The 14,336-nt window shown below is 42.9% G+C and overlaps 1 protein-coding gene across 2 annotated transcripts in view; it reads left to right on the top strand.

Annotated features, from left to right (window-relative positions):
- sugt1 (SGT1 homolog, MIS12 kinetochore complex assembly cochaperone) overlaps positions 1-14,336 on the top strand; it is a 154,619-nt gene that overhangs the window by 75,603 nt on the left and 64,680 nt on the right. For both annotated transcript variants that reach the window (XM_067986443.1, XM_067986442.1), the window contains one exon: positions 11,914-12,021. In XM_067986443.1, the coding sequence (XP_067842544.1) occupies positions 11,914-12,021 (108 nt within the window). The remainder of the gene's footprint in view (positions 1-11,913; positions 12,022-14,336) is intronic.

Raw genomic sequence — 14,336 nt, 5'->3', positions numbered from 1 at the left:
TCACCTGTGGTCCTTTTGCCAATCACCTTAAATCTTTGTCCTCTGGTACTTGACCCTTCTGCCAATGGGAACAGTTTCTCTCTATCTACTCTGTCTAGACCCTTCATGATTTTGAATACCTCTATCAAATCTCCTCGCAACTGTGTCTGTTCCAAGGAGAACAACCCCAGCTTCTCCAGTCTGTCCATGTAACTAAAGTCCCTCATCCCTGGAATCATTCTATTAAATCTCTTCTGCACCCTCTCTAAGGCCTTCATATCTTTCCTGAAGTGCGATGCCCAGAACTGGACGCAATACTCCAGTTGTGGCCGAACGAGTGATTTATAAAGGTTCAATATGACTTCCATACTTTTGTACTCTATGCCTCTATTTATAAAGCCCAGGAATCCCGTATGCTTTTTTAACCGCTATCTCAACCTGCCCTGCCACCTTCAAGATTTGTGCACATATACCCCCAGATCTCTCTGTTCCTATATCCCTTTTCGAGTTGTGCCCTCTAGTTTATATTGCCTCTCCTTGTTCTTCCAAAATGAATCACTTTGCACTTCTGCGTTAAATTTCATCTGCCATGTGTCTGCCCATTTCACCAGTCTGCCTTTGTCCTCCTGAAGTCTGCTACTATAATCTGCTAGGTTTAGTTACTATACTAGATATAGTTAGCACACGCGCACGCACACGCACGCGCGTGTAAACGCTCACACTCTCTCTCTCTTACTGTTGTAGCTGTCAGTCCTCAGGCTTCAAGTGTAATGCCTAAATTGCTTGCAGAGACTGATACTGATGCAAGCTAGTGTTCTTTATATCTGCACACCAGAACTGCATAAACCTATGTGCAGATCCACCAAGTGAATATTGAAATGAAGTGCCTGTCCATTTGAGGCAGGCATTTCCCCTACCTCCGTTCCCTCTATAATCCCATCGTCTCCATCACAGGCAAGGCTGTCTCTGATCCCTTTCCTTGTGTCCCTCACCATTCAGGCCCCCCTATCCCTTCCAACTCCAATTCCTTCTGCATCTGCCATTGGAAAAAACTCCTCCTAGTCACTTAAAACTGGACTCTCAAACTCCCAACTGTCTAATCTTTGGTTCCCCATTTGCATCAATAATTCTGCGGCTATTGATCTGCTCAATCATTCCCTCACCCCTGCCTTTGATGCTCTTGTCTCCAGTAAAACCCTTACTCTCTCCCATCCTGGTGTTTCCCCCTGTTATGGCTCCCATCTTAGCTACCTCATGTCGAAGATGCACAGACTTCAACATATCTGACACAACTGGTTTAGGTATCTATCACCAGATCTAGCTGGACCACATCCAGATCTATCCGGTCTTGCTCTCTTTCAAATGTGCTCACTACTCCAAAATCACCCTGGTTTAAAAAGATAACCCTGGCTTTTTCTCCACTACAACCTGTCGCCTTTAACCTGTCCCCCCTCTGCCCTCATCTCCAACAAAAAGTGTGAGGAGCTCATGGACTTTTTTGACACCAAGATTAAGATCAGCTGTTCAGTTGATTCTGCTGCATCCCTCCCCCTTCCCTACCAAGCCAAACTTCCCCTAAGGTTCCCCCTTGCCTCAATCCTGAATCAGTTTTTTTTTTCTCTAGCTTCTTTCCTATCTCCTGTCATGCCCTCTCCAACCTCATTTTGTCCATCAGACCCACCTCATCTCAACCCCATTCCTGCTAACTGCAGATCACTCAACTTCCCTTCCTGGCCCCCATGCTAACTGACATTGTAAATAGCTCCTTCTCCTCAAGTACTGTTTCCCAACCCCCCCCCACCTTCAAAACCGTCGTCATCAGTCCTTTTCTCAAAAAAATCACACCCTCGATCCCTCTATCCTTGCAAACTACCCCCCACAATCGCCAGCTCCCCTTTCTCTCCAAGGCCCTTAAACGTGTTGTTGCCTTCCAAATCCGTGCCCATCTTTCCTGCAGCTCCATGTTTGAATCTTTCCAAGACGGTTTCTGCCCCTTCCACAGCACTGAAGCGGCCCTAATCAAACTCACTAACGACATCCTCTGTGACTGTAACCGTGGTGCGCTATCCGTCCTCGTCCTTCTCAACCTCTCTGCAGCATTTGACATGGTCGACCACACCGTCCTCCTCCAAAGCCTCTTCTCCAGTTTGCAGCTCAGTGGCACTGCCCTCTCTGGGTTCCACTCTTAGCTATTCAATCCTAGCCAGACCATCTCCAGCAATGGCTTCTATTCTTTCCTCGACACATTACCCAAAGCATCCCTCGAGGATCGAACTTTGGTCCTCTCCTGGCATCTGGTTCCAATTGTACGCTGACGACACCGAGCTCTACCTCTCCACGACCTATCTCGACCCCTCCACTACTTCTGTGTTGTCTGCCAGCTTGTCCAACATCCAGTCCTGCATAAACCACAATGTCCTCCATTGTCTTCAGCGACAAACTCCATACCGTCGCCACCAATTCCATTCCCCCTGCTGACCACTGTCTCAAGATGAAGATGACTGTTCGCAACTTCAGCATCCTATCTGGCCCTGAACTGAGCTTCCAATCCCATATCCTGTCCATCACAAAGGCTGCCTACTTCTACTTCTGTAACATCACTTGTCTTTTGGCCTGTCTTAGCCCATCTGTTGCTGAAACCCTCATCTATACCTTTTTCACCTCCAGACTCAACAATTCCAATGCTCTCCTGGCTGGTCTCCCATCCTCCACCATCCATAAACTTCAGCTCATCCCAAACTCTGCTGCACGTATCCTATCCTGCACTAAGCCCCGTTCACCCTTCACCCCTGTGCTCACTGACCTATATTGGTTTCCGGTTCCCAATGCCTTCAATTTGAAATTTTCATCCTCCTGTTGAACTTCCTTCATGGCCTTGCCCCGCCCTATCTCTGTAACTTCCTCCCAGCCTCTTCAAAAACCCCCAGAAGACCATAAGAGATAGGAGCAGGAGTAGGCCATTCGGCCCCTCGAGCCTGCTCCGCCATTCAATGAGATCATGGCTGGTCTGATATTTTTTTTCCCCCAACTCCACTTTCCCGCCTTTTCCCCCAACTCCACTTTCCCGCCTTTTCCCCATATCCTTTGACTCCCTTGCTGATCAAAAATGTGTCTAACTCAGCCTTGAATGTATTCAATGACTCAGCCTCCACAGCTTTTTGGGGTAAAGAATTCCAAAGATTCACGACCCTCTGGGAGAAGAAATTCCTCCTCATTTCCGTCTTAAACGGGCGACCCCTTATTCTGAGACTATGCCCCCATGAGGGGTAACATCCTCTCAGCATCTACCCTATCGAGTCCCCTCAGAATCTTGTATGTTTCAATAAGATCTCCTCTCATTCTTCTAAACTCCAATGAGTATAGACCAAACCTGTTCAATCTTTCCTCATGAGACAACCCTTCCATACCCAGAATCAGCCTAGTGAACCTTCTCTGAACTGCCTCCAATGCAAGTATGTCCTTCCTTAAATAAGGGCACCAGAACTGTACGCAGTACTCCAGGTGTGGTCTCACCAGCACCCTGTATGGTTGTAGCATGACTTCCCTGCTTTTATATTCCATCCCCCTAGAAATAAAGGCCAATATTCCGTTTGCCTTCTGGATTACCTACTGCACCTGTATGTTATCTTTTTGTGTTTCATGTACGAGGACACCCAGATCCCTCTGTACCGCAGCATTTTGTAGTATTTCTCCATTCAAATAATATCTTGCTTTTTTATTTTTCCTCCCAAAGTGAATGACTTCACATTTTCCCACATTATATTCCATCTGCCAGATTTTTGCCCATTCACTTAACCTGCCGATATCCCTTTGCAGACACTTTGTGTCCTCATCACAACTCGCTTTTCCACCTATCTTTGTACCAACAGCAAATTTGGCCACAAGACACCGTTCCTTCATCCAAGTCATTGATATATATTGTAAATAGTTGAGGCCCCAGCACTGAGCCCTGCGGCACCCCACCAGTTACAGATTGCCATTTTGAAAATTACCCTTTTATCCCGACTCTTTGTTTTCTGTTAGTTAGCCAATCCTCTATCCATGCCAGTATATTACCCCCAACACCATGAGCTCTTATCTTGTGTAGTAATCTTTTATGTGGCACCTTATCGAATGCCTTTTGGAAATCCAAATATACTGCATCCATTGGTTCCCCTTTATCCACCTGCCCGTTACTTCCTCAAAGAACTCTAATAAATTTGTCAGACATGATTTCCCCTTCATAAAACCATGTTGACTCTCCTTGACTGTATTATGAGTCTCCAAATGTCCTGCTACTACTTCCTTAATAATGGATTCTAGCATTTTCCCAAAGACAGATGTTAGGCTAATTGGTCAATAGTTACCTGCTTTCTGTCTCACTCCCTTCTTGAATAGGGGTGTTAAGTTTGCGGTTTTCCAATCTGCTGGGACCTTTCCAGAATCTAGTGAATTCTGGAAGATTACAGCCAATGCATCCACTATCTCTGTAGCCACTTCCTTTTAAGACCTTCAGATGCAAGCCATCAGGTCCAGGGGACTTGTCAGCCTTTAGACCTATTAGTTTACCTAGTACTTTTTCTCTAGTGATAGTGATTGTTTTTAGTTCCTCCCTCCCCTTTGCCCCTTGATTTTTCTACTATTATTGGTATATTATTGGTGTCTTCTACTGTGAAGACAGATACAAAATATCTGTTCAATTCCTCTGCCATTTCCTTGTTTTCCATTATTATTTCCCCAGTCTCATCCTCTAAGGGACCAATGTTTACTTTAGCTACCCTCTTCCTTCCCAGAACTCCACATTTCTCCAACTCTGGCCTTATGTGTAACTCTCACTCCCTTTCCCCACACCGTTGTTGGCTGTGTCTTCAGCCATCTAGGCCCTAAGCTCTGGAATTCCCTCCCTAAACCTCTCTGCCTCTCCATCTGACCCTCTTTAAGACCCTCCTTAAAACCAACTTCTTTGACGTAAGTTTTTTGTCGCCCCTCTAATCTTCTTTAGCTTGGTGTCAATTTTTGTTTGATTATGCTTCTGTGAAGCACCTTGAAATGTTTTCCAACATTAAAGGAGCTATATAAATGCAGGTTGTTGTCATAAATTTAATTTGTTCCTGATAACCGCATTACTAAAAAGTAATGGATTTCTGCGGCATAAAAGGCAAAAACATAAACTATCCTATATTGAATCTAATTAAATCTTGGTGAGGCTTAGTGTTTGTTGAAGTCGTTTACTCATATGGATTCCCTTTGTCTGTTATCCACAGTAGGAAGTAATTGAAAGTTTTGATTAATTGAAAAAAGTACCTTCTTTTATGCTAGCTTGGACAACAAAGCCAAGGGAGATGCATAGGCAGGCTGCAGTTTCCTATTTTTGTGGGCGACTCTACAAGTGGGGGGCTTATTGGAGCTCTGAAGTTAATTTCTCATGTAAAGTTTTGCATCGCGGACTCCTGTTCAAAAGTTGCTGAGAACAGTTACAACTTCAAAATCTTTCATTGATTTGGAGTAGATGATGTGAAGTTAAATGCAGTCTTGAATTACTGTCTGATCTGATTTATCAGTTTGTTTCTGTATGATTTTGCTTCATACAATAATTTTTAGTTTAAGCTATATAGGCTGAAAATGCAATGGTTTCTGCCGATTTGTCGAGATCCGCAAGGCACCCAAGATAACATTACTATTCCCAGGGCATGCACCAGTAAGAGATGGGTTAATTGATGGTCCAGTGGAATCAAGCGCATTTCAAGCATAATTCATTGGAGGAATGGGCTTTCTTAGGATAACTGATTTTTTTGTGCCGAGCATAAGTTAAAATTTTTTATAAAAATAGTCTCGGAGGGTTGTAGGGCTGGGGGAGGTTACAGAGATAGGAAGGGGCAAGGCCATGGAGGGATTTGATCAAGGATGAGGATTTTAAATTTGAGGCGTTGCCAGACCAGGAGCCAATGTCGGTCAACTAGCAGAGAGGTGATGGGAGAACATGACTTGGCGGGAGTTAGGATACGGACTATCTTAGAACAGTCTAATGAATGAATCCCAACTCCCCATACTTTAGAGAGTAAGCTTTTGGTAATGCACCTGGAGAATCGAACAGCAAACTCTGGTTAATTCTGTTTAGGTACTAGGTTATCTTATGTCTCCATTAAGATTTTACTTTAATCTTGGAAAGTGGTAGGTTCATCAGACCTTTTTTTTTAAGTTTAAAATGTCCAGCAAACTTATTAATTAATGAACAAATAAAAAATTGCGTAATACAATCATTTATTTGAACTGGAAAATCTTATCTGACTCTTCGAGTAAATAACCTAAGAGTCACAATCTAATACTACATATTCTTCTGTAGATAAATTTTATAAGCACAATCCTTTTCTTTTAATTTTTCCAGGCTACAAGGAGTTAGCTGGTCTACCTTATCTTTTCCTTTTGTAAACAATTTTACAACACCAAGTTATAGTCCAGCAATTTTATTTTAAATTCACAAGCTTTCGGAGGCTTCCTCCGAAGGAAGAAGCCTCCGAAAGCTTGTGAATTTAAAATAAAATTGCTGGACTATAACTTGGTGTTGTAAAATTGTTTACAATTGTCAACCCCAGTCCATCACCAGCATCTCCACATCTTATCTTTTCCTGTAAAGTTTCAATCAATTTGACTACACTCTGATAATTAAATTCACTGAACAGATCCAACCACTTAAATACCATTTCACTGGTTCCTGTGACTTGTTTCGATTTTCATAATTGACAGTTGGGTTTAAAATAATTGGCAGTCATGCACTTAACTGAACAAATCTATATAAATTCTATGTAATTCTCTAGAAAAGAGAACAGAGAGGTGACCTGATAGAGGTCTTAAAAATTATGTAAGGGTTCGATAGGTTAGATGTAATGAAGATGTTTCCACTTGAGGGGGGAGTCCAAAACTAGGGGCCATAAATATAAGATAGCTAGATTTCTGCTGTTATGTCAGTAATAAGTTGAAGTATACAAGAATAGTCTAACCTCTAATACCCAAGCAAATGTCTTTGTGAATATTACTGTAAGCCTGGGAGATGGTACTTTTTCTTTGGAAGCTGCTGTTTTATTGTTGGAGTGCTGTAGTGGGAATTTTACAACTGGTCATACTATACCTGACCTGGAATGCCAACAGTTAGCTTTTCCCCTTTTCACAGCAGGCAGTGTTGTCGCTTCCAAGGGAAACTATATTGATTTAGTGCAATTATGGCCAATTCCATGTCATGCACTAATGTCTACCAGGTTTCAAACTGTCTAAAATGTCATTAACCTGGACCCTTACAAGCTGCAGCAAGGGGAGTCTTCATCCATCCGGTCAATCTAGACTGAATTTGAATGTCAGTCCCCACAGACAAAAGAACACGTAACCCACTGCCCAAACTAGTTCCAAACGATTTTAAATATCGCTGTCTTCACCTTCTTCATCTGTTGTGGTGCTGTCAGACTCTCTGAGCATTTATTATCAACCTCAGTGTTAGAAATTATTTGGCAAGTTTTGACTATAGACTTCAGTTTGCATAATTCTGGTCTGGTCATGCACTCAATGCTATATCTGTGCTCACCTCTGCTGAAGTTAGTAGGCAAAGAAGGTAAGAACTATCTTGAAAGCCAGTGCTTTTCAGTTGTCCCAAAAAACTGACGAAATAGTGTAATATGATTTCCCCCAAAAAACCACAGAAGCTATATAGTAAAACCAAATTTGGCCTCCATTATAAACCGGTATCCCTGACTCTTGCTCCTACTTTGCGCTGAAGCTGAAGTGCCTAATCACAACCAGTTTACATCAATGATCAGGAACACTTATGGCCTGATGGCATTGATAAAGCAGTTATAAATTCTAAAGTAAGATTTGTTTTATTTTTTATCAGTTGCCCCACTTGAAAATTGACAGATTTGCTAATTTGCAATTTCCTGAAATCTTCCAATAATTTTTTTAAAGTCTCATGAAGCTTGGTTCTTTCTGCCACTTTCAACTGCAAATTTGAGATGACTTGGTGTGGTCTGCAGTATTTTCTAATGCTCTCATGGAAATAGACTGTGATGGTTACACCGACCGTGCATCTTCCTACTTGAGCCCAAGCTGCATCAAGGTACATCCTTTGTCACTCAGAATCTGCTCAATGTCAAGAGTTCTGCAATCAGGCTAGGTCATTTGTTATGAGTGCAAAACATGTAGCTGAAGCACCTGAGCCTTTGGCTGAAAATGCTGATACAGTTGCCACCTCTGTTAATAGAGATTTTGGCATAGCTGAAGCAGACCTCTTGAGTCAGTACCATTTGTGAACCTAGTCCTGCACCAACAGAAATGCATGTTAGAAGTCCCAGTTAAGGCCCTGTCTTGATGAGCCTTTCACAATTACCAACCCAAGCTGCAGATTTGCCTCGATACAGCAAAAGAAAGTACAACAAAAGGCCATTGTTTAAATTTAGTGAAACCACTTTTACATTCAGGTTTCATTTTGTTCTTCTTTCAGGATTAATATTGTGTATTTTGACATTGTTCGCCCTCCGTTTGAGTGTAATATCAAGTAGTTGGTACAGATGTAAAAGTTACTGCCTTGGTACTTTCTTCCTGCTCCCCCTCACCTCCCTCCTCTTTGGGGAACAGAACAAGCATTAGTGCCCATTCTTCTTGTGCTTTAGAGAGGGGAGGGTTCTCTGGACATTTTTTATTTATTTTGGTTCCTGGAATTTAGGTCTTGAGTCCAGCCTCCATTTTTACTGTACTTTGATCTATTCCTTGTTATCATGTGAAGAATGATAAATAAGAAAAAAATATTAATTATCAACTATGTTACGGCCACCTTTGTACTGTGGAAGAATTTCAGCCTCTACATACAATGTTCCCTCCTGGCTAATTTAGTTCTTTTTCAGACCTGGCATAATGTGGATCTATTTAATGTGTACTAAATGATATGTCAATGCTCCTATTCTTATTTGAGGTCCAAATGCTATTTCACTCAGTCAAAGAATTGCAGATCCAGTCCAGAATGAAGCTTGGGTCCAGGGGATGATCGTGTATTCACCTGTGGTGTGAATGTCTCTTAAGTGGGGCAGCATCCTGATATGACTTTCCCCACTGGATGATGGAAGGTTCATGGTTGTATGGTTGTAGAAGGTGAACACGGAGAATGAGAACTATTATGGAACCATTGGTATTTTAATGGTTCAGAATGCATGTTTACCTCCCAGAAGCAGTTCCTAACTTCAATGCGAAATGCTTGAAGAATTGGTACAAATGGACACATGGGAAGGTCATGGGGTAGAATTAGATTGTTGTTTTAATCATTTTCTTTCTTGCTCACTCCACATCATCTACTTTTCCCAATGTTCTCTGGGCACAGTTATACTTCAGTTGCTATTTTGAGATTGAGATCTGTTTAGAGTGATGTGGAGCCAGCAGTTATGCTGATTGCAATGAATTACTCTAATCGGAGAAAATTCGCCACTTCAGTATCCAAGTGGCAGTTTAATTTTTATGCTGGAGCTAGTTATTGTGAAGAGCCAGCCAGACTGTTGGCAGTGCTATCATTCGAAAGATTAAATTTAACGTGTTCTTTAGTTCATGCTCATGTACCTCTTTTTCTGGTACATTGATGACTGTATTGATGCCGCTTCCTGCTCTCACGCCCAACTGGAAAATTTAATCAACTTTGGTTCCAATTTCCACCCCTCTCTTGCCTTCACGTGGTCCATCTCCGACTCTTCCCTTTTTCGATTTCTCTATCTCCATTTCTGGGGTTAGGCTGTCAGCCAATATCTATTATAAGCTCACCGACTCCCACATCTACCTTGATTATACTTCCTCTCAACCCACTTCCTGTAAGGACTCCATTCTATTCTCCCAATTTCTCCGTGTCTGTCGCATCTGTTCCAACGATGCCACCTTCCACAAGTGCTGCAGATATGTCTTCCTTTTTCCTCAACTGAGGATTCCCCTCCACTGTGGTTGACAGAGCCCTCGACCGTGCCCGTCCCGTTTCCTGCCCTTCTGCCCTCACCATTTCCCCTCCCTACCAGGACCACAGTAGGGCTTGCTCTGCCATTCAATAAGATCATGGCTGATCTTCGACCTCAACTCCACTTTCCCACCCGATCCCTGTATCCCTTCATTCCCTAGAGTCCAAAAATCTATCGATCTCAGCCTTGAATATACTCAACGACTGTGCATCCACAGCACTTTGGGGTAGAGAATTCCAAAGATTCACAACCCTGAGTGAAGAAATGTCTTCTCATCTCAATTCTTAATGGCCGACTCCTTATCCTGAGACTATGCCCCCTAGTTCTAGACTCTCCAGCCAGGGGAAACAGCTCAGCATCTACCCTGTCAAGCCCTCTCAGAATCATTTATGTTTCAATGAGATCACCTTTCATTCTTCTAAACTCCAGAGAGTATAGGCCCATTCTACTCAATCTTGCCTCATAGGACAACCCTCTCATCCTAGGAATCAATCTAGTGAACCTTCATTCCACTGCCTCTAAAGCAAGTATATCCTTCCTTAGGTAAGGAGACCAAAACTCTACACAGTATTCCAGGTGTGGTCTCACCAAAGGCCTGTACAATTGCAGCAAGACTTCCTTACTCTTGTACTCCAACCCCCTTGCAATAAAGGCCAAGATACCATTTGCCTCCCTTATTATTTGCTGTACCTGCATGTTAACTTTCTGTGTTTCGTGTACAAGATTACCCAAATTCCCCTCAACATCAACATTTAATAGTTTCTCACCATTTAAAAAATATTCTGTTTTTCTATTCTCCCTACCAAAGTGAATAACCTCACATTTCCCCACATTATACTCCATCTGCCACCTTCTTGCCCACTTACTTAACCTGTCTATATCCCTTTGCAGACTCTTTGCGTCCTCCTCACAGCTTACTTTCCCACCTAGCTTTGTATCATTAGCAAACTTGGATACATTACACTCGGTCCCCTCATCCAAGTAATTAATATAGATTGTAAATAGCTGAGGCCCCAGCACTGATCCATGCACACTCCACTACTAACATCCTGCCACCCTGAAAATGACCCGTTTATTTCTACTGTGTGTTTTCTGTCAGTATCCATGCTAATATATTACCCCCAACCTCATGAACCCTTATCTTGTGTAACAACCTTTCGTGTGGCACCTTATGTAATGCCTTTTGAAAATCCAAATATACTACATCCACTGGTTGTCCTTTATCTATCCTGCTAGTTACATCCTCAGAAAACTCTAATAGATTTGTTAAACACTATTTCTCTTTCATAAAACCATATTGACTCATGGTTCTGCTGTTGCCATTTACCCATCTTTTGTTTCTTTACTTGTCCCATTACCACCCCCTTTGCCTTGCACCATCATCCCTTTTGTTGTTTAATCATTCCTGCCCTCCATCCAATCACTGACCTTTCCTTTTGTTCTTTTCTTTCTTTAACGCGTGCCGCCCAACAGGAGCAGGACGCGCTGCTAAAATCGCTTCTGAAAACTTACTGCCCATATCTCACTGCGTCCCACCTCTGCTTTAATTGGCTTTTTTAAGCAACAGAGGCCTGACTCAGCTGGAATCCTGATTAATACATGCCAATCGAGGAGGCACTATGTCATTAGGACCCCAATGGCATTTTAACTGTCGACTGAGCAAGGCAACCACTCCACTCAGTAAAATCTGTCAGGGAAGAAAGAGAAACCTAAAAGGTAAGTTTTAAACCCCCCTCTGCTGCAATGTACCTAAGTGCCGTTGGGCAGTCTCTGGGCTGACACACCTTCGCCTAATGTCTGCCAGCCACCTGCCTCTTCACGGTGTGCTTTTAGACTTGTGCAGTAAAAACTAGTGAGGACTAAAACCAACAGTTGGTAATTACGTGTCTAAGAATTAACATGGTTGCATACATGTTGTATATTTTGGGCAGATTGCTTCCAAAGGGGGAGAAAATGAGTGAATGATTTGTCATTTATTTTATAGGTGAGTGCATCAGTGAAGCTTTCAACAGAAGATGATTACAGTTTGAAACTCAATCTTCTACATCCTATAGCAGCTCAGTATTCTACAGTTAAAGCGCTGGGAACAAAGGTATGGTCCAACAGAAATTGAATTAATGGATAAGTTGTGCTGAATATTACATAGAATTTTTATTAATGTCAGACCATTAGAAGGCTTCTATAAATTTAATAATTCGTATTGTCCTGTTAAATTTTATGTATGGACTTCCTTCTGTTTTGTAATTGTAGTGTAATTACAACTTGGCCTTACTGTTGCAGTATTTTTAGATAGTTGACCCCATTTAGCTTTCCAGTTGATACTTATTAAGAGCAACTTTGGTAATCTTAATCCAGAAAAATGAGTTTGAGTCTATAGATTCATTGTACTACACAACTCAAAGTTAAGACTTTTCAGTACTTTTAATACTTTTGATCAACTTAAAGTGCTTACAATGAATTTTAATGTGGTGGTTTCATTTTCCTTCCATTCCACATACCATTAGGCACAATACCAGGTCACCAGTGGGTAATTGAGAATATTACCCTGTTAACCTTTCAACATCAATATGTTGAGCTCTGCAATAGTTGGTGCCAGGAGCTCTCTTTTAGTAGGAACTATTTCAGAGCAAAATTCCTTTGGTGCCAAATAACTTGGGGACATTTTTTTTATTCGTTCATGGGATGTGGGTGTCGCTGGCAAGGCCAGCATTTATTGCCTATCCTAATTGCCCCTGAGAAGGTGGTGGTGAGCCGCCTTCTTGAACCGCTGTAGTCCGTATGGTGAAGGTTCTCCCACAGTGCTGTTAGGTAGGGAGTTCCAGAATTTTGACCCAGCGACGATGAAGGAACGGCGATATATTTCCAAGTCAGGATGGTGTGTGACTTGGAGGGGAACGTGCAGGTGGTGGTGTTTCCATGTGCCTGCTGCCCTTGTCCTTCTAGGTGGTAGAGATCGCACGTTTGGGAGGTGCTGTCGAAGAAGCCTTGGCAAGTTGCTGCAGTGCATCTTGTAGATGGTACATACTGTCGCCACGGTGCGTCGGTGGTGGAGGGAGTGAATGTTTGAGGTGGTGGGTGGAGTGCCAATCAAGCAGGCTGCTTTACCCTGGATGGTGCCGAGCCTCTTGAGTGTTGTTGGAGCTGCACTCATCCAGGCAAGGGGAGAGTATTCCATCATACACCTGACTTGTGCCTTGTAGATGGTGGAAAGGCTTCGGAGAGTCGGGAGGTGATTCACTTGCCGCAGAATACCCAGCCTCTGACCTGCTCTTGTAGCCACAGTATTTATGTGTCTGGTCCAGTTAAGTTTCTGGTCAAAGGTGACCCCCAGGATGTTGATGGTGGGGGATTCGGCGATGGTAATGCCGTTGAATGTCATGGGGAGGTGGTCATTGCCTGGCACTTGTCTGGCGCGAATGTTACTTGCCACTTATCAGTCCAAGCCTGGATATTGTCCAGGTCTTGCTGCATGTGGGCACGGACTGCTTCATTATCTGAGGGGTAATGAAGGACCTAACACCTATTAAGCTTGTTGCTTTTGGAGAATGAGCAGCAGGGGCTTTGTGTTTCTGTTTTTTTTTCTGATCCTGTTCTTTCCAGCTGTTAGAAACTCCATTACTCAAATCCACTGCAGATTCTGAGGGTGGGGTGTCCTAGTGCCAAGGGTTTCAGCCTGTAGGAAGGGGACTAGTATGTCGTCAACATCACCTACAGAATGATGTGCGCTCATATCCTGAGGGTTTGACTCGATCAGTTCAGCCCTGAGGAATCATCCTCACCTTTTTGTTGCTAACCCAATTGTCTCATTTAGGAGACTTCGGTTCCAATGGTTAACAACAATTCTGGATCTGATGAAGAGGATGTGGTTGACTTAATGCTCCTTTGATCACCTCTACCCCCAACATTCCTTCCTTTTAGGACGTTCAACACTTTTAACTCGAGTGATTGAGCCTGATGTACCTGGACAGAGACTTCTGCTTTGGGGAGTGGAGCCAGTTCTCTGGATCTTTGACCGGTTTTACTCTTCCCTCTAATCTGTGGCCCACAACCAAAAGAGTACAGTAGGATATGCAAAAGCCATCCTCCACTCCTGCCATGGTAGACTTTATGTACTGAGTCGACTGTGTTCACATCTCGACCACTGATTCAGCAGTCGTATGTCAAATGCAGTCCAGAAGCAGGATTTTTGCTCAGGAATTCTGTTCTCCAAGTCTGAAAGTTCAACCACATGGGGTAGGCAGGTCTTTTCTCAGGAGCTGGCTCAAATGAGAATAATCTGTCACTAAATCAACTAGGCATTTTCTCTTCTCGGTGAGCATTTAGCTTCAAGCTGACACAAAGCATGTTTGGGCAGCTATCTCTGCTACTTTGGAGAACCTCTTGCAAGTTGTGGTCGGTAGCCTTGCA

Source organism: Heptranchias perlo, chromosome 6 (genome assembly GCF_035084215.1).
Source record: "Heptranchias perlo isolate sHepPer1 chromosome 6, sHepPer1.hap1, whole genome shotgun sequence".
Classification (NCBI taxonomy): domain Eukaryota; kingdom Metazoa; phylum Chordata; class Chondrichthyes; order Hexanchiformes; family Hexanchidae; genus Heptranchias; species Heptranchias perlo.
This window is presented reverse-complemented; position numbering and strand designations above follow the sequence as displayed.